The sequence below is a fragment of the Meleagris gallopavo genome, chromosome 26, assembly GCF_000146605.3.
Source record: "Meleagris gallopavo isolate NT-WF06-2002-E0010 breed Aviagen turkey brand Nicholas breeding stock chromosome 26, Turkey_5.1, whole genome shotgun sequence".
Lineage (NCBI taxonomy): Eukaryota > Metazoa > Chordata > Aves > Galliformes > Phasianidae > Meleagris > Meleagris gallopavo.
The window spans coordinates 2,056,006-2,080,458 of NC_015036.2; the positions used below are offsets into that span (position 1 = coordinate 2,056,006).

At 51.5% G+C, this 24,453-nt stretch overlaps 1 protein-coding gene across 4 annotated transcripts in view; it reads left to right on the top strand.

Moving 5' to 3' along the window:
• Positions 1-24,453, top strand: part of LOC100547960 (protein CEPU-1) — a 252,773-nt gene that overhangs the window by 147,285 nt on the left and 81,035 nt on the right. For 2 of the 4 annotated variants that reach the window (XM_010723615.2, XM_031556864.1), the window contains exon 1: positions 760-990. In XM_010723615.2, coding sequence (XP_010721917.1) covers positions 824-990 — 167 coding nt within the window. In that variant the 5' untranslated portion in view covers positions 760-823. Of the gene's footprint in view, positions 1-759; positions 991-24,453 lie in introns of those variants that run through there. The other 2 variants (XM_010723618.2, XM_010723617.2) reach the window with 2 other exon arrangements.

Below are 24,453 nucleotides of genomic sequence, written 5' to 3' on the forward strand. Positions count from 1 at the left end.
AGCAGCCGTGCCGCCGGGGCTGGGATGCTGCCGCCCTTCTGCACCCCGTCCTCCTGCTGCTGAGGGTGTCCGACATCCCAACATCAGCCGACATCCCAACATCAGCCGACATCCCACAGCCCGGCATCCCGCATCCCAGCGCCCTGCGTCCCGCCGGGACCAGCCTGCCTTTGGGACCCCGCGCTGGGCTGGAGGAGGAGAGGGACTGCTGGGCACTCGGAGGCCTTTGCCCGCTGTGCCTTTGTTGCTTCTGGACCCACTTGCTAGCTCGCTGCAGGGAGTGGTGGTCTTTTTCTGCCGCCTGTTGTTGGCTTTTCTTTCTTTTCTTTTTTTTTTTTTTTTCTTTCTTTTTTTTTTTTCCCCTTCGTGTTTTTATGGACTGCCCCCGCTCGGGGAGCTGCGAACTCGGGACAAGTGTGTGTGCGTGCGGGGCGGGAGCGCGGCGCAGCCCCCGGCACCTCCGTGCCCAAGTGAGCCTCGGACTGCTCCCGGGAAGAGCCGGCTCGCCCAGCGTCCAGCACCTTTGCCACTTATCCTCCTCCTCTTCCTCCTCCCCCCGGCCCTCCCGTCCTCCTCCCTCACCCGAGGATACTGGGGACTCCCTCCGGATGCCGCTCGGCAGGCTCAGTGCTCGCAGGCTGCCTTTCCAGGGGCTCTCCTGATCTCCGTGGAGCTCCGCATCGCTCGCCTCCGCGCCCGCCCCGGTGGTTTTGCTCCCCCCGTCCCCACACACACGCACCCCCTCCCTCCTCTCCCCCTTTTCGCTCCCGGTGGCCTCGTCGGGTGTGTTTTTTGCCTGGTGGAAAAGTCCCTGCTGCCCAGGATGGGGGTCGGTGGGTGCTTAGCCCTGCCCTGGAGGTGCCTAGTCGTCCTCTGTCTCAGGCTGCTCTTCCTTGTGCCCGCAGGAGTGCCCGTGCGCAGCGGAGATGCCACCTTCCCCAAAGCTATGGACAACGTGACTGTGCGGCAAGGGGAGAGTGCCACGCTCAGGTAGGAGCTGCTGCCTCGGGTTGGGCTGGGGGGAGTTGTGCTGCGCGGGAGCTGCCTGTGCTTTTGGGATGTGCCTCAGTTTCCCCAGTCGGGGAACTAAAAAGCTGGGAGCGCCGCTCCCCTCTGTAGGGCTGCGGGGGGGGGATGTGGGGCTGTGGGCTGCACCCCCTGCCCAGGTCCTGCCTGCAGCGGTGCCATGGGAGCAGGGGTTGTGCCCAGCGCTGTGCCCCGCTCCTTGTCCCCGTTCTTGCAGCAGATGGGCGCAGTGTCTTGGTGGGGCTGCTGGGCAGGGATACGAGCAGTACAAAGCTGCATTTTAATTGCTGTGCTCGGGAGCAGTGCTTGCAACTCAGGAGAGACTTGTATCTGCGGGGTTGGGTGTGCGCAGGGGAGCGAGTGGAGCAGGGCCAAGGCAGGATGACAGAACAAGGGGATGATCTTTGGTCGGACTCTCTTACAAATGTGAATCCTCTCCCTGTGTGTTTGCTGGGACTCGGCATCCTGTAGCTGTGCCTTTCAGCCCCACGGCCCCTGCACCTTCCCAGGAGGAAAGAACAGAGCAGCCGTGCGCCATCCCGATGATTTTGTCTTGTGGCATGTCATGGCTGGGCCAGAAAGGTTGGGTGTGGGTGTGTAGGGGTGTGTTGGATCAGAGCTCACCTCCCTGTTTCTGATTAAAATAGCTCTTCCAAACATCTCGACTTTCCCAAGCACCGAAAATCCTATGGATTTATAATGGGATGGCCGAAAGGGAAGGTTTCGTGTTAAGGGAGCAAAAGCTGCAGGAGGGAGGCATGGGTATGGGCACTCTGCAAACTCACTGAGAGGAGGAGAGCTGCTCTGCTTGGGGTTCCTGCCCTGCCCATGGTGCCCAGCCCCGCTCAGCGTGCAGCGTGCAGACAAACCAAGCACTGCACAGAAAGCAGAGGGACAGCGGCGTGAGTCAGCACGGAGTCAGGGCTGCTTTCCTTCTCAGCAACGCTGTTGGGTGGTGACACACGGGTGACAAATCTTGCACCTGGCTTTGGGAAACAGCCCTGCAGGCAGTATCCCATTGTGCTTCCCCTTGGGCCCGTTGCTCCTGGGAATTATCCATCTCATGGCATTAGTTTGGTCACTGGAGAGGTGTAGCAGTGCGTGTTGCAATGGCAGTTTGGTGGTTTTTTCCTGCTGGTGTAAGGTGGGGACGGTTGGGAGCAATGAGTCGCTCTGGCGGTGCAGCCATCGATCTGTTGTTTGGGAGTTCACTTGTTCAGAATAGCAATGCTGCCGCGTGTTTCCTCCCGCCCAGCACAGCACACTGATGTTGGGAGCACAGGGAGGGGGAAAACGATCTTCCTCTCTTTTTTCCTCCCTTCCCACTCATTTCCATGCGCGGTGGGAGGACGGCAAGGCGCAGCCAAGGACTTGGAAGGAAGCATATGTCTCTGGAGGTCCCTTTTTATGGTTGTTTTTTTTCGTTTTTGTTTTGTTTTGTTTTGTTTTTTCCCCCCGCTGACAAAAGGGAAAGCAAGCTGAAAAACTTTGCTGCTTCTGTGAAAACCCCACAAGGGCTGCAATTAGGTTACTCCACACTGGGTGCCAGCAGCCCTGCAGTGCCCTCCTCGCTCCACGTCCAGCATGTTGGTCGCAGCACAATGCATAGCTGCAGGGAGCAGCTTGTGCCTGGGCCCAGCAAAGCACAGCCCCAAAACTCATTTAAAGGTGTGCAGGCTTTGCTCTGTGTTGTTCCATAGTTATGTTTGGGTGTATGGCTGCATGTGCTTTGGTTGGGGATGGTGCGTTTGGGGTCAGTGCTATGGGGCTGCGCTCGTGTGCCTGCAAGGATGAGTCAGAGTGGGGTGGGGGCACCAGGGATGTGTTTCCTTCTGTCTTGGGATGTCTGCTGAAGCACACAGATGTTTGTGTTGCTTTGGTCATGGTTAAATGTAAATCTGTGGCTAGGTGCTGATATAGAGCTCGTGCCTGGGGTGGTTGTGGGTGAGTTACTCTGGGGTGCGGTAGAAACTGCAGGGATATAGGAAGAGGACTTGTGGATGTCCAGTCTGACGTCTCAGTGCCTTTATCAGTGCCCATGCTGGGCTCTTGGGATTATGCTCAGGGCTTGGGGATAGCACAAGGTGCTTTTCTTCATCACACGGTGAGGGTGAGGCTGGTCCATCCCATCCCACACCTCGGTTGCATCCTACCCACCCCAGTAACAAGCAGCTCGCACCCTGTGCTTGCAGCAGTGCCAAACCCAACCCATTTTTCAGACCTCTGCAGGAGCTTTCTCAGCACCAAAACAAGAGGTTTGATTGCGGTTTCACTCTGATAGGCATCAGTCAGCACTTCCCACGCACGGCTCTGACAATGCCAGCAGCACACACGGGTGCTTGCAGGCGTCCCCATGAGTTCACAGTGCCCTGAGCAGGAGCAGGTGCAGATCCAACCAGAGCAGCACTTCTTTCCCTGACTGCTCCCTGGTTTTCCTGATGCCTTTATTCACTTTGATTCCACCGTGAAGAGTCGTATCTGAGTTTAACAGGAGCTGAATCTCTTCTAACCCCTATGTTTCATGTGGTTTCCGTGCCCTTTGCCATTGCTCTCCACAGTGCTTTACCTGAACCTGTTTTTACAAATGCATTTTGCCTGTGTTGTGCTCTGGAAGTAATTTTGGAGAAATGATAACTTGGCGGTGAAACAAAACAAAATCAAGCATGTTTGTTTGCCTTTGATGGATACAAACAGAACCTGCCTGCTTGCTGCACAGGAGGGAATCTTCCTCACACACGGCTCTGTTCTGTGGGGCTCTGTTGGATTTGGATCCTTCCCTGCACCCACAGACCCGCAGCAGAGGGGCTGCACAGCCCCAATGCATCCCCAGTGCTGCCTCTGGCTTTGCTTGCGACGGCGTTTCTGAGAGAGGAGTTGATTGCTAAAGTGACATGTCAGCAAATCTCAGCCACCTCTCCCCCATCTCTGAGATGGAATCAGCCTAAAGTGGGGGGAAAAAAAAAAAAACAACAAACAAAAAAACCACACGTCATATGCGTGGATTATTTTTATTTTTTCTGAGTACAATTTCCATCCGAAATGAGATGCGCTCCTGATTGCTGTGCCAGAGAGGGCTTCCCTTTATAGCTCTGCTGCCTCGAGCTCAGCGTGGCTTTTGGGGCTGGGGGCATCTTGTGCATTTCTGTGTCCATCCTAAGGCTGAGTGCCAGCTTGAGGAAGGTGTGAATCCAGCAGATGGCACTCTGGGATGGGAGGGGTGGTAGGGTGAGGATCAGAGCCTGTAGGTACACAGCTGTCCAGTGGGAAGGTGCTGGGGTGGCATCCCTAATTGCTAAGCCAGTGTTATGAGATGGAAGTTCATCTGATGTTAGGTGCCCCCCGAGGTCCTATCAGTGTGTTCATCTCTGTGTGGCCCTTGGAACATTTCCTTTCTCTGGCTCTGTGAGTCATCTGCTTGCATTGCAGTCTTTGGTGGTGGGATGTGCCCCTCTGTTGGAAAATGCAAAGTGTGTCATACAGGGGGGATCTGCAGATGGCCAGCAGCACCCTGCTCTCACCTGGAGCTTGGAGTCCCAGCAGTGGGACAGACCTCACCATGACTGAGCTCAAAATCAAGCATGGGACCTAAATCTGTGCCCCTTCTGTTGGCTTCAGGGGAGTTATCCAGCCTTGGTCTAGCAGAGCTGCTCCTCCCCAACATGCCCGTTTCTGTTTGCTGTGCTGGAGCTCAGACACCCTTATTTTCCTTCAGGAGGAAAGGGGGAAAATAGGAAGGACTTAATCTACGACCACATCAGCGAGAGAACTGGCTAATAGAAATTGTAATGAGAATACAGAGCCAAACAAACAAGCAAATGGGAAAATGCAATCCCCCCAATGCAATAAAGAGATTTATGCTGACAAGGGGGCTGATCCGGCGCTCATTAATGTCACCACAAGTCTTTATCCTAACTGTAATGGACTGTGGATCAGGTTGGAAGACAGCATCTTAGCTACAATATGCAAACTGTTGACGCCCTATGCAAGGAATAGCAATGCTGAAAGCCTTCTCCCAGCAGGAAGAGTTGGCTCTTTGTTGCACGCAGCACCTCTGCAAGGCGAATGCGCGATGCCCTTGGGTGTAACGTTCAGAGGTGCAAAAGCCACTGAAAGCTGAGAGCTAGGCTGGGCTGGCTGGCTGCTTGGAACGCCTTCTGCTGGAATGCCACGCATGCCGGGTTGCCAGGATGTTAGGAATCTTGCCTTGAGTAAGGGTTCTTGGCTCTTCCCGAGTGTTGGCTCTTCCCAGGCAGCAGTCCTGCTGGAAGGAGGTCGGTGGTTTACGTGCAAAATGAGGAGATGGGAGAGCAGATGGGTGGGGATGGGCGGCTGGAGGCAAACTTGGCAGCTGTGCTGTCCTCTGGAAGAGGAGCTGGTGGTGATGCTGAGATGGGATGGGGAGGGAGAGACACCTCTGGGGAGGGAAAAGACACCAGGGGTCAAAGAGGAGACGCATGAGTCTAGCTCTGCATGCCAATGAGGACAGAGTAAATAAGGAATAAAACCACCTTTCAGCACGAGCAGCTGGTGAAATATCACAGGTTTCTTTGGTGGATTTTTTTTTCCAGAGATGGGAGATTTTGACCGACTCCGCAGCCATAAATGGCTCTGACACCTGCGTCTGCTTTATCAGACACATGCAGAGCCCCAGACATGATCTGAACATCCATTACTTTGAATTTTTAAGTCTGATATTTAAGAAAAAGTCATGATGGGTTCATTATTTTCCCAGCATTGCGTTCTCTGTTCAACAAAACGAGGTGTTTTTCAGTTTCTTGTACATCCCTAACAAGAAAGTGTCAAGCGAAAGAAACTCCTCAGGGTATGGAGGAAGGGAGCAGGACAGCTCTAGGTTTAGGCCCACTCCCCGATCTGTAGGTGATGTGGACCTGCAGGTGGGCACAGCACTGACATCTGGAGTTATATTTGGGTTCTTAGCCTGAAGTCATTCAAACTCAGTAAATTTTAGGCGTGAGGCTTTGCTCCTGAGTAATCTTTGCTGTATTACATCTTTGGTGCTCTCCTGCAGTCCAGTACAAAGATATTGAGCTCAAAGGAGGGAGGACCATCTCTGTGATAGGACTGTAGGGCCTGGGTGAAAGCAAAGCGTGTAGTTTCCACATCTCTGTGGGTCCAGTGCTCACCTTGCAGGGACATTGCCTGGGAGCTGGGCAGGTTGCTCCAACTTTGAGGTGGAAAATTTGCACTTAAGTTCCGCAAGGTTTTAGAGCATCTTATGGGAAATAGTGCAATTTTGAGTTCATCTGGTCTCAGAAGGGAAGAATTCCTGGAATCAGAGTTTCCCCTTGGCTGCAAAAAAAGTGTTTTCCTGTCCACCTCTGAGCTACTTTGCATTCTGAAATCAGTGTTTCCCTCTTACTATATCCTTCCTTATTGCTTCTTGAGCTGTAGGAGCTGTTCTGCTTTGACTCGAACAAGGTTTATGTTGAATATCAGCTTGCAGAGGCCAAGCTGTAGGCTGGCCATTGCACACTGTGACCCCATTTGCTCGGCAGTTCAGTGCAAGGTGTAAGTCAGGGCAGGACGTGGCGGCGTGGGGAGGCAGCAGTGTGGGTACATGAGTCCAAGGCACTCCAGTGTGCTTGTGAGGTGTGATTTAGTCCTCTGCAAACACACCGTGAGGAGCACAAGGCAGCATTATCCTTGACTTTCCTCTCCTCTCTTGGTGCTTATGCTCTGTGGCACGGCAGGACGTGGCCAGAAGGCCAAAATCCCACCTTGGGTTGTTATTGCCCTGTCGTGGAGATGGATGTTTGAGGGAGATACCTTCACTGGTGCACGTCAGCTACATCTCCTAAATTTCCCTGCTTGTCCTTGGCTGGTGGAGGACAGCAGCTGCAATCTCCTTGCTGGTTTACAGCCAGCAACACGCAGACTGCTGATCTTGTTTAGCCAAATATGGGGCTTTGACCTGGGAGCAGCGCATGAGACACCGTGGCCGTCTATAGATCCACCTGCACCGTCTTGGTGGCCTCCATCCATTCCAATGGCCAAGATCATGGGGGGTTGAATGCCCTCTTAGGCCTTCTAGAAAAGACCAGAGGCTTGATGGCCAGGAGTCACATGGGAGAAACTCTGTCCTCCATGCTAGGACCCAGCCTCAGTATTAGGGAGCTGCATCACGATCCCATAGAGGTGCTGGGTGGAAGGATGCAGAGCAGTGGCCTGGTGCAGCCCAAAGGATGGGATGGGGATGTGCCCACTATTATCACTACTTCTCTTCACCTTGCCAGCTGTCAGTAACTTAACTAACCCATGGCTAGGCTGGGTGCAAGCAGAGATCTGTCCTTGGAACCTCTTGCTTTTCAGACCTGTCCTTTTAGGAGCATGTTTCAAAGCTTCATGCTTCATGCTTCTAACGAGCGTGACTGGGGATAGGATACTGATGTCTCTTTCTGTGATGAGAAGTCTCGATTTCAATCTCTCATTTTTCAGCACCTCCAAACCTCCCTCCGCTGGTGCTGGGGTGGTTTATCCTCACCATTGGGTTTTCCTGCAGTCAGCACCCATAGCCAGGCTGTGCTGCGCTGATGTGATGCAGGCAGTATAGAAATCGGCACATGACATCTCCCTCTCTACGCTGCTGTAAAATTAGCTTCATCTCAAGTGGCAGAAAATGATCATATCCTCGCTCGAGGGCGATGAAGAATATTCCTGAGTCACTGCTAGTGATGAAACAGGCAGAAAATCCAGAGTGATACACAACTGCCCACTCAGTTTTAATCGCCGAGGCCATTTGCTGCTGCAGAGCCCAGGGAAGCGCTTCCTCCTCCTCTCCTTCATCCCCATCCATCACCCGCAGTGCCGGTCCCAGTGCTGGGCCACGAGCAGCCAGTGTTCCTTTGTGTTCCCTGGGAGGAGAGGAGGAGGTAGAAGCTTTGTTTCCATAAAGTACAGGAGGAAATCAAAGCAACCTCTGTTCCTCAGTCCTCCTCCTGTAATTCTGCAGCCTACTCCCAGCTCACCCTCGTCCCCACAAATCTCCCCTCTGCTCATGTCTCAGAAGCAGCTGCTGTGCCCATCAGCTTTAGTTCAAAGCTATCTCCTTGGGTTTTTATGTTGCCGCCTTGGAATAAAGCACCCTCTTTCCTGCAAGTGCCAGCTCAGTGCTTGGGAAACGCCTTGCCAAATTTGCTGGTGACTAGGCCAAGAAAACCCTTCAAAACACTGCTGATCAGAAGCAAAGCGCAGCAATGCTTTCGTTCCCTGCATATGCTCACTGACAGCTTGTGGGAGCTGAGCACTCCTCGAAGGAGCTCCTGCAGCCACGCTGGGACATGCCATGCCCATGCCATGCTGTGCCATGCTTTGCTGTGCCGTGCTTTGCTGTGCCATGCCGTGCTGTGCCATGCCATGCTGTGCCATGCTTTGCTGTGCCTTGCTTTGCTGTGCCATGCTGTGCTGTGCTATGCCATGCCGTGCCATGCCATGCTGTGCCATGCTTTGCTGTGCCGTGCTTTGCTGTGCCATGCTGTGCTGTGCCATGCTGTGCTGTGCCATGCCATGCCGTGCCATGCCATGCTGTGCCGTGCTTTGCTGAGCCGTGCTTTGCTGAGCCATGCCGTGCTGTGCCATGCCGTGCCATGCCATGCTGTGCCATGCTGTGCTGTGCTGTTCTGTGCCATGCTATGCGATGCCGTGCTGTGCTATGCCATGCCATGCTGTACCATGCCATGCTGTACCATGCTGTGCTGTGCCGTGTCACGCTGTCCCTACCTCCAGCTTGCACGTGCACTGGAGATGTAGGGTCTGTAAAGGCTCTTAGGACTTGTCAGTGTTTATCCCTTAACCTGATTGTAGATGTTTTCTATCCTGCACATTTGCCAGGGTATGCTATTCAGACAAAGCTCTCCTGGTGTCACACTTCTGCTAGCATAGCTTAATGTCTCCCACAGCCTGCGAGGGGAATACGCACTGCTGGCAAAAGCACAGATGCGCAGGCATAAAAGTGTCAAAGCAGAGGTTTTGCCAGCTCAGAGCCATTGCAGCAGCTCGCTCCACAGATGCAGCCTGCCACACCAGCGAAGCTTTTCCGCACCAATTGGCCAAAGCCAGGCAGGTTCCCCCAGATCCCACTCTCCTCTCCATCATCCCCCAGCTCCGCACGCCGTGCACTGATTTGTCGCGACGATGGTGTCAGTGTGAGCAGGTGCAGAGCTGCAGGACATACACCAAGCAGCTCGCTTTGGAGGTTGTTCCAATGTGCTTTATCCTGTCTGCACACAATGCAATAAACATGTGTTTTTCCCCCTTCTTTATTTCCCCATCCCTTCCCCAAAGCCATCCAGATGCTGGCTGCTGCCTTTTGGGTGAGGCTGCACTTCAGGGAGGTGGGCGTTGAGCTGAGTAGAGGGCTGAGCAGTTTGGGATTGCTGAGTGTTGTGATGACCATCTCTTGCATTCTGCACATGCCAACCATTGGCACGCATGGAAATGTATCGGTATAGGGGTGTAACACACAGAATCTGAGTGTCTGTCTGTGTTGGGATGGAGGTGTAACACGTGGGAGCTGGATATCTATCCATATCAGTATGGAGGTATAACACATGGATTCTGAGTATCTATATCAGTGCAGAGGTATAACACAGGGAAACAGAATATCTATCTGCGTAGCTAAAGAGGTATATGGGTATAGAGGTATAGAAATATGTAGGCATAGAGATATAGAGATATATACTTGGTGCACAGCTAATGAACTGAGATAGATACAGTGCAGGGGAGCAGTAATTCCTGCGGATACTTACTGAGAGATGCAGGGTGCCGAGCTGCAGGCAGTGGGAGCGGTGCAGATGGAAAGCACCTGCAGGGAAGCAGTGCTGAGGTGGAGCGGAGTTGGGGGCAGCTGGGGGAGGTGGGGGGTCGGGCATGGGGAACTGCTCTCATCTTTCCTCTGTGCTGCCAAGCGCTGCGCATCGCTCCTGCTGTGATTCTGAAACAGCCCTGGAGAAATCAGGGGGATAACAAGGGAGGGAAGGCTGTGGCTTTGTTAGTGGCATTTATTTTGTTTTCTTTCCTGGCATGAGAAGGAAGAAATAAAGTTGGATTTCAAGTGGGGTTGTTGCAGTAATGGGGGGAAATGAGAAATGCTCTTCAGCTGCCTTCTCCCTCCTCGCGGCCCCATAAATAACCCTTCTCACGCAGAGACGGCTCGGCTCTTACTTAGAGAGCCCATTTTGGCTGCCTTTATTTGTTTTGCTGCAGCTCAAGGACTGCTTTCATGAGAGCAGAGCACCTTGTTGGGGCCCAGCAGCCCTGGGGCTGCTCCTCAGGAAGCCAAATGTCCACAACTGGTTTTTGGGGAGCCCCTGTGTTTGCATGGCGTGCTGCTGTCGGTTCCCTGCTTTCCAGCTGTGCCCTTTGTAGGTCCTTCAGCAGCATCCAGTCTTCATAAAACTGTGCAATGGCTTTATCCAGCAATGTAGCAGAGCTTGCAAATTGCATCTGGGGACCAGGGGACAAATAGTTCCATTGTGAGATGGGGTGGATCTTCATCCGAGGAGTTTTGGGCAGATGCAGTGTAATTCAGCCACAAATTCAGCCCTTCCTTGTGAACCTATGGAAGCAGGGCATAACAGGTCAGTGTCCTCTGCGCGTCCACTTCACCATTTCTGCTGATTTTTGTTGATCAACTGACTGATTTCTTAAGTTTTAGAGAGGGCTGGGAGTTACATGCCTGTAACTTCCATGTGAGGCAGGTAGATGTCCTCAACGATCCTTATGGGCTCCTTCCAACTTGGGATGTTCTATGATTCTGTGTCGACAGACCCCATTAGCTGTCTGAAATAACGTAGGAATGAGCTCAACTCTTGTATGAGAGACTCAAAACTCATAGAATAGGATTTTCAGGGTTAGAAAAGACCGCCAGCATCATCAGATCCGGCCTCAATCCCCATGAGAATTGGCACGACATGGGATTTGAGGGAAGAGAGAGCTTCAGTCTGCGCTGGTGTCACCTAAGATACCCAAATGTGTAGGAAACCATTGTGGTGTGCATGGAGGTGCTCACTGTGGGTGCATCCAGACCGTGCGTGATGCAAACAGCGAAGATGGTGCGGTGTTGACAGGGACAATCTGCCAACCTTGGTGTCAGGAAGCAGCAGCAAAAGCTCAGGGTTTTGTTCTGACCGCTGCTGATCTCCAGTGGGAGATGCTGCACTTTGCTAGAAGATGGCACCAGCTGGTGTCTGTGGCATTGTTGGAGCTGGCTGGCTCACCCTTCATTCAAGGGGGGAAAAACAGCACAACAGCAATGACAAAGGGAAAAAAAAAAAAAGCCCATAGCTCGCTTTCCAGAAGTTCCTAATGCTGCAACAGGCAAAGCATCGGAGATAAAAGAAATAAAAAAGCGAGGGAAAGAGGGAGAAAATGCGTTTATGAGCTCTCAAGCTAACAGCATGCAACTCTCATATTATTTTTCCTTCTTAGCCTTTGAAACAGCACAACGGCCCGGAGCCTTCCCGGCAGATGGACAATGTGCATGCCTTAACCACTTAACAGCCATTAGCCTAATTTCACATACTGGAGCCAAATTAAATAATAAGTAAGAGGCTATGAAAAGCTGGTTTGGAGCCTATGTTACTGCCTTTCACTTGATAACCTTCTCATAAACAGATGCTCTCTCTCTACCCTATTAACCTTGTCTGAGAGCAGGGGGGGGTTGGCGAGGCAAACAAGCCAGACCCCAATGGTGAGAGCTGGGCCAGATGTGTGTGGGGGGGGCAGATGTGTGGGGCCAGATGTGCAGGTCTGCAGTTTCCTTCCCCCCCATAGCTGCTGAGCAAGAGCCCGTTCTGTGGTTGCATCCAGGTCGTTTCTGTGCGCCAAAAGCTTCACGTGGCTCAGCGAACCCATCTGCACTGCTGGGAGAGGCTGCACGGGGCTGGGGACGGCTCTGCTGTGCTTTGGAGAGCCCTGCCTTGGTTTTGCCACGTTAAGGTGAAGGCATTTTGCTGCTCATTCCCTTCTGTGCTCATGAAATAGGAGCGGCAGCGCATGCCTTAGCATGGGGAATTTGTGAGTATTAATTAGCTAGCAAAACACTTGTGACATTAATGTGGTCACGGGAGGGCGAGGCAGTTGCAGGCGTGCACAGAAGCGACCGGTTGTGTATTTTGCAAAAGATTTTGGGATGGTTGCCATATTTCTACACCGACCTCCACCATTTCCCATCACTCTGTGCCACGCACCTCAACTTTGGACCAAGAGAAGTACCAACCCCAGCATTACCGATGGCTCTGCGGGCATTTTTGGTGCAAAGTTTGACTTATTAATAAACTATCTTAATTTAAAAAGGGCAGATTGACGGGGAATAGATGGGCAGCCCCTCGTAGCACAGCACACCGGTGCCTGCAGACTGCGTGCTCCCACCGGCTGCTTTTCCAGCTGCAGTAGATGGGAGCTGCTCTGCTGGCTGCAGGTTTCCAGCAGTTTCTTGCTGCTGAGCTCGTTGCAAGGCGAGGTCCTGAGGAGAGACGTGACCGCTTTGCTCGCATGGAAATGTGACTTTTGTTCCTTGTTGGTTTTGCTCCTTCCTCTAAGCTGTCACACGGGCTCTGCTTTCATATGCAAAATCCGTCAGCTGCTTGGCACGGCAGCCAGCTTTCTTACAAGTTCGCTTCATTTTGGTCCAAGCAGGAGTAAATTACTGCAGCCTGTGGCTGGGACGCCGGGAAGGGCTCTGTGCTGGTGGGCTCTGAGCTTCCAATGAGGCTGAATCTCATTTTGTGTGGCCTTTCCCTCCGTGGGGCAATGCAGAGTCCCTCTCCTATACCTGGCTGCCTGTCTGTACGAGACTTGCAGGTACTTAATGTCTTTGAGCCATCTGTTCTTCTGTCAAATTTAGTTAAAATTGGCCAAAGACTTCACAAATTATTGGGGAATATTGCTAGACAGAGGCATGCAGGCAAAGAGCACAAATGCAGAACTCATTCCAGTAGGAGTCTGGGCTGAAAACACACCAGGGGATATTATGCAGAGACGAGACAGCTGGAGAGATGGGGTCTGCATCCAATCTTGCCCTGGTGCAGGGGATGCTTTGCTCTGTGCTTAAGGCTTGGGTCTGTTTTGGGTACTGTAGAAAGCTCTTGTGCAGAGATGGATTTTGCTTTGGGGAGGATGCAACCCTCGTTCCCAAGGCACTGGGGTACCCAGAGCCTCTGGGGCACCCAGGAGTTGGATGCCTGGTTTAAGCAAGGTTTGGGGAGAGAGAGGGAATAGCCATCCCTCCAAGCACGCCTGTCCTCTCATAAGGTGACCTTCATTGTAGAGATGCCTTTCTCTTCTTTTTGATGTAGATGACCAACGTGGGCTAAGGTGAGATGGAACGCATCTGTTCCAGGGGAGAAAAAGCAAAGGCACCAGCAAAAAGCCCCCTGGAAGGCTGGGTGGCTCTCAATCAATTAGCATTTTGGTCGGAGCACAGAAAAGCATGAGCAATCTGGGATGCTTGCTCATGTAACTGCAGGTGTCTGGGATGATGGATGTCTGCATCTGAGCGTGTTGTCTAGTCCCCCTTTGCAATCGCTGGAGAGCAATGGGCCTTTTTAGGGTGCAATCCATCCCAGTCTAAGGCAGATGTCTAAAATAGGTCAGACAGATTGTGTCCTAGCAGTGCCTTTTTCTCTCCATTTGCTGTAAAATGGGGTCCAAATGGCTAGCTTGCATGTTGATGTGATAAATCCCCACCCAAGCATTTAGGAGAAGCAATAGGATCAAAAAAGGAAATATCTAACATTGATCAGAATGTGGTATGAGAGCCAAGCGTACAATCTCAGCAAGTAGGCTGCAGAGAAGTACCAGATACTTCATCAAGCAGAAGCGGGGCAGGAACAGAGGGTTTTTTGATGTTTTTGTTTCATTACATTTTCGGGGTTTTTTTGTTTTTTTTTGGATGCTGAGTCCATCTGCATCTCATCCCTCTAACTTCCAGAAGCCTCAGCTAAGCAGTTCTGGAGGAGGCTTGTCATTAGGCTTGTCATTAGCTACCTCACACAGCAACCTGCGAGTTCATTAGTATTCTTTTAGTGCTAACGAAATGTCCGAGCTGCATCTTTTCTGCATGAGAGACTGAATTGCTTTAGCAGTAAGGAAAAACCAGGGCCAGTGCTGTGCAGCCCACCCGGAGCAGCCCCGCTCTGCCAGCAAAGCACTGCTTGTGTCAGCGTGGCAAAGTGACCCCCAGGAGCAAAAGCAAAAAGCTGGTGCAAAGGGAATTTTGTCTGTATGAGCGCGTCTGCAACCTTTATAAATGCATCTGGAGTGAGGGCTCTGCTAACAGGGCTGCTGGAGTTGAGGTTTGTGCAGAGGGCTGCCAGCACCTGCAGGTACCAGTAGGGCTGTGTTAAGGATGTTCTGCCTTCTCCTGCTCCTGTACACTGGGCTGCCTGCTCCTGCTGCATGCTTTGGGTTCCTGTGTGCTGGCATGATGGAGGGAACTCGGGTGCACGGGGTGAGAAGGGAAAGTCAGCAGCAGGGCCGTCGCTGTGCCCTGCCTGGCTAAGAGGCTTTCATTGATTTTTATTTTCTTCAATGGAAACAAAACTGACATCCATTAACCAGCCTCGCAGCCTCTCCGGAGCAAGGGATGGAGGTGGCAGAGGCTTTATTGCTGATTTTGCCTTGTTGGTTCGTGCATTGCTCTCCTGCTGCTCTCTGGTAATGCTCAGCAGCTCAGGCTGCGACCTGGGAGGTGCAGAAAGCTTTGAGAGAGGAGCAGGACAAACAGGAGGTGGGAGTGAAGCTCTCCTAATCTGAGCTATCTCCAGCCTGTGTCTGTGTTTTGGGAGGCCCTCTATTTATTTAACAACCTTAGACATCCTCAGGTAGCTCTGCCAACAGCCGTGGGGAAGATAGATGGGGGAATCCATCCCGTGTGGCTGCGTGGTGCAGCTCTGATGCTTTTGCTGCCTGCAAAGCCTTAGTGATGCAAACAGGGTGGGATGGTGAGCAGCAGGATGCTGAGGGAGCTCCCAGTTGTGTCAGTGGGCGATGGGTGCTGCCCCACTAATTGAATTGCTTGAGCTTCATCTTAGGTTTGTCTAAGGAGAAGGCTCGAGGCTGCATGGGAGCAAAAGAATTAATATGTGTTTAAGTTACAGTGTAGATGGAGCTCGTGTAGATCGTGTATAAATCCACATTTGATGTCAAGATTTTGCCTGCTGAACTCTCAGCATAATATTTTGCTCAGCATTGGCTCAATGTACTTCTCCCCCTCACTTTTGGTGTTCGTGTTTCCCATCAGGAGCTGTCACTGCTCTGCAATCACCACGCTTCGTATTCCATTGCAGTTTTCTTTGGGGGGTTGGTTTTTAATATACTGCTTATGAGGAAGCCTGATTTTGGGAGCGGAGCAGCAGAGCATTTCTGCAAGGGGAAGAGCTCGGGAAATAGCACAGGAATGAACAAACACTGTGAGGGGAGGAAAGGATTGCTGGGCCTTTTTGGCCAGTGAGTGCTGCAGAAATACTTCTGGGTTTTGCTGAAGGAGTGGTTGGTGCTGTTATGTGCCTCTATTTTGGGAAGGACAGGAGCTTCCTCACTGGCTCTCCATTCTCTGTGTGCTTTAGAGATGCTGAAGGTCCCCATGCATGCCACGCATCAGTCCTACTCCTTTCCTTGTCACTGGTATGGGGAAGTTGATTAAATCAATTAAAGCCTCTCCCTTGTAGCTGGGGTCCTGGTAAGGATGCTCTAGGTGTGGTTCTCTGTGTTTTTGCCTTGCCCTCATGGCCATTCCAGTGACCTGGTGTGGAGGGGGAAACCCAGGAGCTGGAAATGGGCTTTGTGCTTGGTTGCTTTCCTGTTTGGTGCTCTCTATATATAAAAAATGCATCAGAGAAAGAACACTTGGTTTAAAGAGTGCCTGGATGCCAACGCCATCTCTGTTTGTTTCCCTTCCTTTAACAGAAACTTTGTAAAATTTTTATGAAGCATTAACGGATGGGAGATTTTCCTCAATCTGATTTTATGAGGTGAGCAGTGAGGACCACCCTCTGCCCATCCAGCCTGGCTTAGCACATGGAGTGCTCTGGGACAGCCCTGCAGCCATTCCTTGTGGGAAGGGGGACGCTTCCATCCCTGGTGGTGCTGGGGTGGTGGGCTCAGAAGTGCTGGGGAAGCAGAGGGATGCGCAGGGGATGGAAGTGAGCCCGAGCATGAGGATGGTTTGTGGAGGAAAGCCAGGTAAAGGTGAGCTCATGCTGGGGGAGAAAGGGTGAAACAGCATCCCGAGCATCCTTGTCAGGCTTTCCCTTCAGCACGTTGGAAATATGCTTGCAGGCAAGAGCTTGATCAGAAGTGATGGATATGAGGTTTCGCTCTTTCTTCTTTTTCCTTCCTTGCTTTTTAAATCTGCACTCAGCACTGTTATCCTCCTTTAAAGGAAGAAGGCTAACCTGGGATGCAGAGCCCAAACCCAGAGGCTGTGGTTCTACCAGGGGTTTCCAGGCAGTGCTGATGGCACACAGGGCACTTACAGCACTGCCTCGAGCTGCTTCCCTTCAAGACTGAGCTGGTGAGGGGAGCAAACAAGCCCTGGCAGCAGCCCCGAAGAAAACCATGGAAAACATCCAGCTCCGAGGAGCTTAATGGGAAGTTATTAGCTTGAATGTCCTCCTTATTGTGGAGGCCGGGCTGCCTTATCATCCTGACAACTCTGGGAGATTGATGTCCCTATGATGGGAAGCTGAGCAGTGGTTTTGTGGTTCACGGAAGCCTTCGCTTGGGTTGATCTTCCCTCTGGGCAATGAGTGCAGCTCCAGGGAGAAATAGCAGAGGCGGATGGGAGGAACTGGGGGGACAGAAAATACCAGTGGTATTTGGTGGTGTTTGGAGCTGTTTGGTGCCGTGCTGTAGCTTGCACTCACATCCCATTGCAGAGCAGTGCGTTGTGGTCACTGGGGTTGGCTCGTGCTGGGGTGGCCAGTGAGGCTTTCTTGCTTTACTAAATTAAAAGTGTGATAAAACTGACTGCGCTGGGAAATTTAGTGCCTGGCCAAGAGCAAGTTGATATATCTGCAATTACTGCAGGTGGAGTACAATGAGATATATTTTAAGGAGAATAAAGTCACTATTTTTGGGAAATAAACCTGGTGCCATGAGCCTACTGACCTGGGCAGACGGATGGTGGCAGGAATGGAAACTGCATGCAGCTCTTCCATCCTGGTCCTGCTTGGCATCTGGATAAGACCAAACCATAGAATCATCGACACAGTGTGCCACAGCTGTGTGCTGTGCTTTCCTGGGGTTGATAATCGACTCCTTGAACCTCAGCTCCTGCATTACCCTTCTCTCCAGGGGAGCTCTTTGTAGGCATCGTGCTCTGCTCTGAAATTATTTTCCAAGTAGTTCGGAGGGCACTGTTGGGAATAACAGAGGACACCTTCCACGTGGTAGCAACAAGCATCCTGGGAGAGCTCAATCCGGGAGACAAGGCGTTTTGGTGGCAGGACATCGTGTGAGCTACGGAGATTTCCTGGCCCCAGTCTCCCTAGGGAGGTTTAAAACTTTTAGTGCCTTCTTGCTTGGATGTACTTAGCAACAAAGAGATGTCAATTATTTAAAGATACAGGAAGACATGAAAGCCATTAGGAAGGGACTTGGCACCCCCGGAGACACTGCAGTCTTCTCCATTCTTCCCCCAAAGAGCGTACGGAGTCGGCTACAGAAAGCAGCAGTGGCAGAGGAGCTTGCGTTGACACAAGCAAAGTAATGACCTTGGGTCAGAGCTGGCTTGCAAGCAGCCCCAAAGCTCTGGTTTGTAGTCTGGGAGCAGTGAGGGACTCTTTGTAGCTTGGTGTGGTCCTTAAGGGAAAGGAGGACATCAAAACACGAACAAGGCAGGCTGATCCCTTAAGAGGAAATAATGCAGAAGGATTTTATCCAGCCCTGTAGCATCTCCTTGAAGGAGGGCTAGCCCCGTGCAGTATGCAGACATGCAGCGTAAGGAAAACCTCAGCTGCACGCATTTCTTGTGTTTCCTTGGCTCATCATCCTGCCAAGAGTCTGAATTTATGTGACACCTGTTGAGCTGTGGAGGTATCTCAGACCAAAGCCAGGGATTGGGTATCATCAGTTTTGAATATGCAAGTGCAGAGCTGTAATGTGCTCAGGAATGACTCATGCTCTGTCTTACACGCTGAAATCAACTCTAACAAGGCAGGCAGCAGGTCAGAACAGTGCCAGGTTGGGTATTGGGAAACATTTATTCTCTGAAACAATGCCCACGGAGAGAGGTGGAGGGGTCACCATCCCTGGGGTGTTCCATAGTAACCGTGGGGATGTGGCACTGAGGGACGGGGGCAGTGGGCACGGTGGGGTGGGTTGCAATTGAACTACATGATCTTAGAGGGATTTTCCAGCTGTTACGATTCTATGAGCGTTGGCCTTTCCTGTTGCTTCTCCAGGTCTTGTGGAGCTTGTTTCTAGTCCTTACGTCTCCTGGTCATGATGGGGAATCCCACAGCCTGGCATGCTTTCCCCTCTGCTTGCCTGGCCACTCGTGCTGGGGAAGGGCAGTTTCACACGGGCACCTGGTGCTGCTCACAGAAAGGTTTTGGTTGTCTGTGGCACAGCTCCACCTGGGGCAGTTGTCACCATTTTGCATTGTGTCGTGGTTGTGCATAGCTGTGGAGATGGCTTTTTTCTTTGCAAGGAGAGCTGGCTTACAGGGAGGGTGCTTAGGAAGCTGTTTTATGCAGAGAGGAATTTCTGATCAGAGAGAGATCTCGGTGGTTTATGGAGAGGTTAATCTCAGCGACTCCAGCCCTGTAAAACTTAGTCATGTAATCAGCCTCTGCAGTGATTGCAGAGCAGCAAGCAGCTTTCTGAGAGCTATCTACAGCAGCGTAGGGATGGCCAGCAGAGGAAAGCAGCTCCCAGGGTCATGAAAAAGCCCTCCCCCACTCAGCCCTGCAGCAGAGCTTGAGGGTGATCCAAGCCCCAGGTGATGCTGTCTCACACCCAGTTTGGAGCAGGCTGCCTGCCCACCTGGCTGCTGCAGCACAGCGTGCAGCACTGAGTGCTGAGGCTGCAATTAGCGCAATCCCAAAGCTGGCAGCGCTGATGGAGAGCTGTGCTCTGCTGCTTTGTCCCCAGCAGCACGTCGGGTTGTGGCTGCTTGTGATGCAGGACCCCCGTTCAGACAAGAGCCAAGCCAACGTTTTTGATGGCTTATGCATTCCAAATAGCATTCTGCATTTTGCTTTTGTCGGGCCAAGGCACGGCTTCTAGTGTCTTCCACACTTCACCATTGCTCTTAGCTACATGTTCCCTTCCTGTTGGCCATCCCTGGTTGCCAGGCAGGTGGAATCCCAGTTAAACATTGGGTTTTCAACCCAGAGGTGACCACTTTTCATCCATGGGCAAAGCAGAGCACTTTGTGCTGTTGGACCTGTCATAATGCATAAATAGAAGATGAGTTTAATTGCAGTTTGAGTGGAGATGGTGGTCAGATAGCACATCCCAGGAGCTCCCTGCCTGGGCTGAGGATGGAGGAAGAGCCAATGGGCGACCACCAGGTCTTCCACAATGGCAGAATCTCTCCTCTACACAGAGCAAGCACATTTGATTTATTACAACGAGGTCTGAAAATAATACTGGAGCAGTGGGAGAATTAAAAACATGCATGGCATGTATATGATACAGAATAACTAATCTTTCCTGACACTTACTGTCAATCATGGGAAAAGAGAAGATAACTAACTCTGCCTCTCATGTTCTCTGGTCTGCAGTCTTCAGTCATGAAGATAAATGTCAGGCATCAGCTGTCCTTTAGTACAGCCATATCCTGGCAGGCAGCAAGGTTCCAACAAATCCTTGTGCTGGAAGGTGAGTGTGGAGAGCAGCTCACAGCCCTCAGGATAAACCCTTGGGATGGCTGTCAGAGCATGTTGGGTCCAAAAGAGAGGGATATGGATGTGCAGAGATATGGATGTGAGCTGGGGCTCAGAGCAGCCCCTTTGGATGCTCCTGTCCTACATGCAGCAGCCTTTGTGCTCAGCCTGATGTGGGATCTCTTCTGGTGACAGCCAGATCCAATTCCATATGCAAACCCTTTTTTCTGAAGAAGTAATAATGCCTTTTTAGGTCATCTGAAATCATTTTCCCATTCATCCTAGAACTCTCAAATTATTTCTGAGGAAAGGGAAAGCATGGAGAAAGATTAAGATAAAAAGGGCTTTATTTTAATTTTATTTTTGAATGTTTCATTTGAAATGAGGGAAGGGGGCAAACACAGCTCTTGTCGATTTAAATTGAACTGCTTAACTTGAGTTATTTCAGAAGGAGCCTTACGTGAAGGAGGTTTGGGCTCAGTCATTGAGGAGAAAATAATATTTTGGAGCTGTTTTTTTCATTTCTGAGGGTGAGGAGAGCATCTCCCCAGCTTCATTCCCCATACAGAACGAGGCAGAGGAGGGGCATGAAGACCAAGGAGCAAAACTGTGCCCTCATTCAATGGTGCAGGGGGGGAGCGTGGCTGCAATAGACACCCAGGCATTTGGGGAAAGTGTTTATTGACATTTGCAAACATTATTTCCCTCGTAGAGGTGCCTACAAGGGCAGCGTGAGCATTACTACTATTAATAATAAATAACAGTAGTACAGTAAAATGTGTACTTCTGTATTCTGTGTCATTCAGTGCATCTCCCCATGCTTTGCAGAGGAGAAATCATAAGCACGTGCGAGGAGGGTAAATACGAGATGGGGAGGTGAGATGGAGATCAGGCAGTGCTTATTGTCCCCTTTTGTCCTTATTCCTCCTGGCATTTTTATTTCCCATTTTAACCCAGATCCAGGCTGCTGGGGCTGCAGGTGGGTCCGTGTGGGTCGTTTCTCATCCAAAGAGCAGTGCTGCACTGCACAGCTGCCCGTGGACTGGGGGGGTCACCATCCCTGGGGGTGTTGCAGGGCTGTGGGGATGTGGCACTGAGGGACGTGGGCACGGTGGGATGGATTTGGGGATCTGAGAGGTCATTTCCAACCTGAATGCTTCTGTGATTCCTTCACTGCTACTTCCCCCAAAGGATATGAAGCTCTTCCACGCTGACTTAATTAAGTGAAATAACGGGGAGACTCCTGAAGCCACCTGGCTGTTTGGATGCCTCATTCTCTCTGAATTAAAAAAACGGGGGATATTTAATAAGAGGGGTGAGATGTCCCTGAAAAACGTGCTCCATCCTCCTGCCTTCCTGCGTGTTTCTGGGAGGTGACTCATCGTCCCCAGCATTTCTCAGCAGCTGCGAGGGCACGGAACTTTTTTAGAGAGAAAATAAGATCCTTGTGTAATCACACGATTCAGGGAGCTGGCACTTTCAGTGGAAGAGCACTAAAAATAACAAGGCTGGGTGACAGGATAGTAGCACTTTGGGTTGTTTTGTATGCTGAATGGCTTCTTGGCAGCCCTATGGAGAGGGGTCAAGGGCTTCGCTCTGTGGTGGCCCCCATGGCTTTGGGGTGAATTTGGGGTGAAAGGATTTGGGGTGAGAGAAGAACGGGTAGGGAGGAAAAAGGGGTGGAATGACAGCAAGAGAGACAGGCACAGCATTCCTTGAACTTGTGCCCGAAGGGCTGAGATGGCATTAAAAGAAGACAAAAGGAGAGAGACAGGGTGAGAAGTACAATGACTTTAATTTGTAGGCAGAGACTGTTAAGAGAGGGGGAAAAAAAAGAAAAAAGAAGTACTTTGGGTTCTTTTATTCATCACTAACCATAAAAGGCCCAGACTGTGTTGCCAGTGGCTTTAAAATCCAGGACCCCATTAAACCTTCCTTGATAGTAACTCAGCATTTGGAAACATGACTTAAAGGAGGAGTGAGTGTGTGCAGGGGGGGTGGAGGAGCTGCTTTAATCATGATTTGGGGTGAAAATCTTGCTTTTCTGCCATTCTGGGGGAGCCAGGGGCTCTGTCTGCCTGTTGGAGCTGAGTAGGATCAGCACTGCCCTGACTGCATCCCAGGGTGCTGCCCTGCTTGCCCACAGGTATGAGCTCAGGATTTATGCCCGCTGCTCCCAGACCAGCTGCAGCTCAGGGGAGGATGCACGGAATGCAAGATGAGGTGGGAGAGACCAGCAGATAAAGGCGATGGGTAGAGCCAGCAGCAAAAGGTTCTTTGGATTAAATCCCTTTATGACAACCAGCAGGCACGTTCCTGTCTGGTTTGAAGCACACACCAGGGTAAGGGCTTGGTGTCACAGTTTGGCTGCTTTGAAGTGGGCTGAGATGAGGTGACGGATCCATTCCCTGCCCTCTGCCTCTAGTGTGGCTGTGCACTTCTTTCTCCTCAGGGGAAATAGGAGAAACCATTCATGTCTTGAGCAGAGCTTGGATGTGGTATGCAAGGCTGTGCCACACCACGTCCCTTGTTCTCTGTGACAGATCCCAGTGCAGTGGGGTGAGAAAGTGGCTCTCTGGGGAGATGCTCACCCTGCAGCCCATGGTGACCCCAAAGCCCTGAGGGTTTCCCTTTTACCAGGGGTGCAGTACCCCAGTGTGAGCATCCCTACTCCGAGCCAACGTGGGGAGAAGGGAAAGGCTGCAGTGGATCTTAGGCATGCAGTCAGCCCCTCTCATCAATGCTATCTGAGCAGCTTTGGGTTTCACCCCATGTTATCCCCATTGTGGAGCAGGAGTGACTGATAGCAGTCCTATCAGCTTGCTGTGCTTGAGGGAATGGGTGCTGTCAGGGGGACGTGGCTGTGGCCAAAGCCTCAGTGGGGATGCAGCACACTGAGCAGGGCTGGGGCACTGCTGAAGTGTCAAGGGGAGGGGTGTAGGGTGAGCAGCTTTCCCTATGGAGGTTGGGAGCTGCCCCCTCTAGATGTGTGCCTTCCCCTGTCTGAGCCAGACATGGTGTCTGCAGACTGTTCCTTTGTCTGCTTTAAAGGAGAGATGACAAAAAACAAGATTAACCTGCAGAAATTCATGCTTCTGTCATCGCTTTCTCTTTCTAATGGAAGCACAAAGGATCCTAATCAGTCAGTGGTTGTTAATGTGGCAAAAATGCTCATCTCGGTGACTTGTCTGGGAGAGACAAGGCAGTTTCACGCTCAGCTATAGATAGGAGTGGTTGGGAGGTACTGGCGGCTCTGCCATTGGTGCACTGAGGAGGGTGGATTTGGGGGTTTGCATCCCTGTAGCAGGATAAAGAGCTGCTTGGGACCTCACCCTTCTCATGGTTGTAAGGAATGCCCAGAGAATGCTGCAGTCCACGAGGTCTCACCCAAAATCCGGCATTTCCAAAGAGCTGAAAGGAGAGGAAGGAATCCCATTAGGATCTCTTTGAAAGCTCCTTTTCCCCCGAGCATGCCAAGCACTAGTTGCCCTCAGTTCCTGTGCTCAGAGCCTAACAGGCTTGTGGAGCATCTCTAAGTATTACTGGGGGATTTGGCCTGCAGGCTACAAAATCCCAGCATTGTTGTGCTTGGCAGGGGCACCGTGCTCTTTGCAGAAGGGGAAAGGCTTTGTCCTTTGCTAAAGCTTGAGCAAACTTCCATTAAGAATTAACCAGAGTCCACTGCATTTCAGCACTCTCTGATGGCTTCCCTCGTGTTTGCCATGCCTCGCTCATGGGCAGCTGCAGAGCATCCATTTTCCTAGAAAGATTTGCTTCCATCTGCTCTATCGACTCCCATAATGGAGTTAAGACCCCCCTGCTTCCTGAGCCAGGGCACGGAGATTATCCTGCTAATAGAATCCAAGGCAACCCCTCAGCTCCCAGATGGCTCTGACAGTTGCTGGGTGATAGAATTCGCTCCAGAAACAAGAAGCTGGTCAATCTGGCCCAATCCGTAGCACCCACTGTTGGAGATGAATCTGGAACGACGGCTCAAACTGCTCCACCAAAGCTTTTCTCATTTTCGCTCGATTTCAAGGCTGACTGAGGCTGAATGAGCTTTTTCATTGAGGATGCTGGTGTTTTGCAGACACCCGTGGAGGAGAAGAATGAGAATTTGGAGGAGATGAAATGTCTTTTCCAGTTCGTGGGGATGGTCCTCCAGCTGGACCAACGCATCGGGCTCTGTGCTTCAAGCACAAAACCTTAAAATCATAGAATCACAGAATCACAGAATCATAGAATCATAGAATCATAGAATGGATGAGGCCGGAGGGGACCTCAGAGATCATCTAGCTCAGCCCCCTGCCTGGAGGTTGCCAGCCATGAAGTCAGGCTGCTTTTCCATCACCCACTGGTGTCTGATAGCTTTGGGTGCTGTAGGGATAGGACAGGAGAAAATGGAGTGTTGGCTGGGGAGGGGACACAGGTGTCAGCATCCCAAAGCCTGTGCTGTGGTCCCTTGGCCACAAGGGAGCTGAGAGCTTCTCATCACAGCCCATTGTGCATCATAGGCGCCTTGCCACGAGAACGTCCTGATAGTTCTTTAAGGGCAAATTTTGCTTTGGAAATAAGA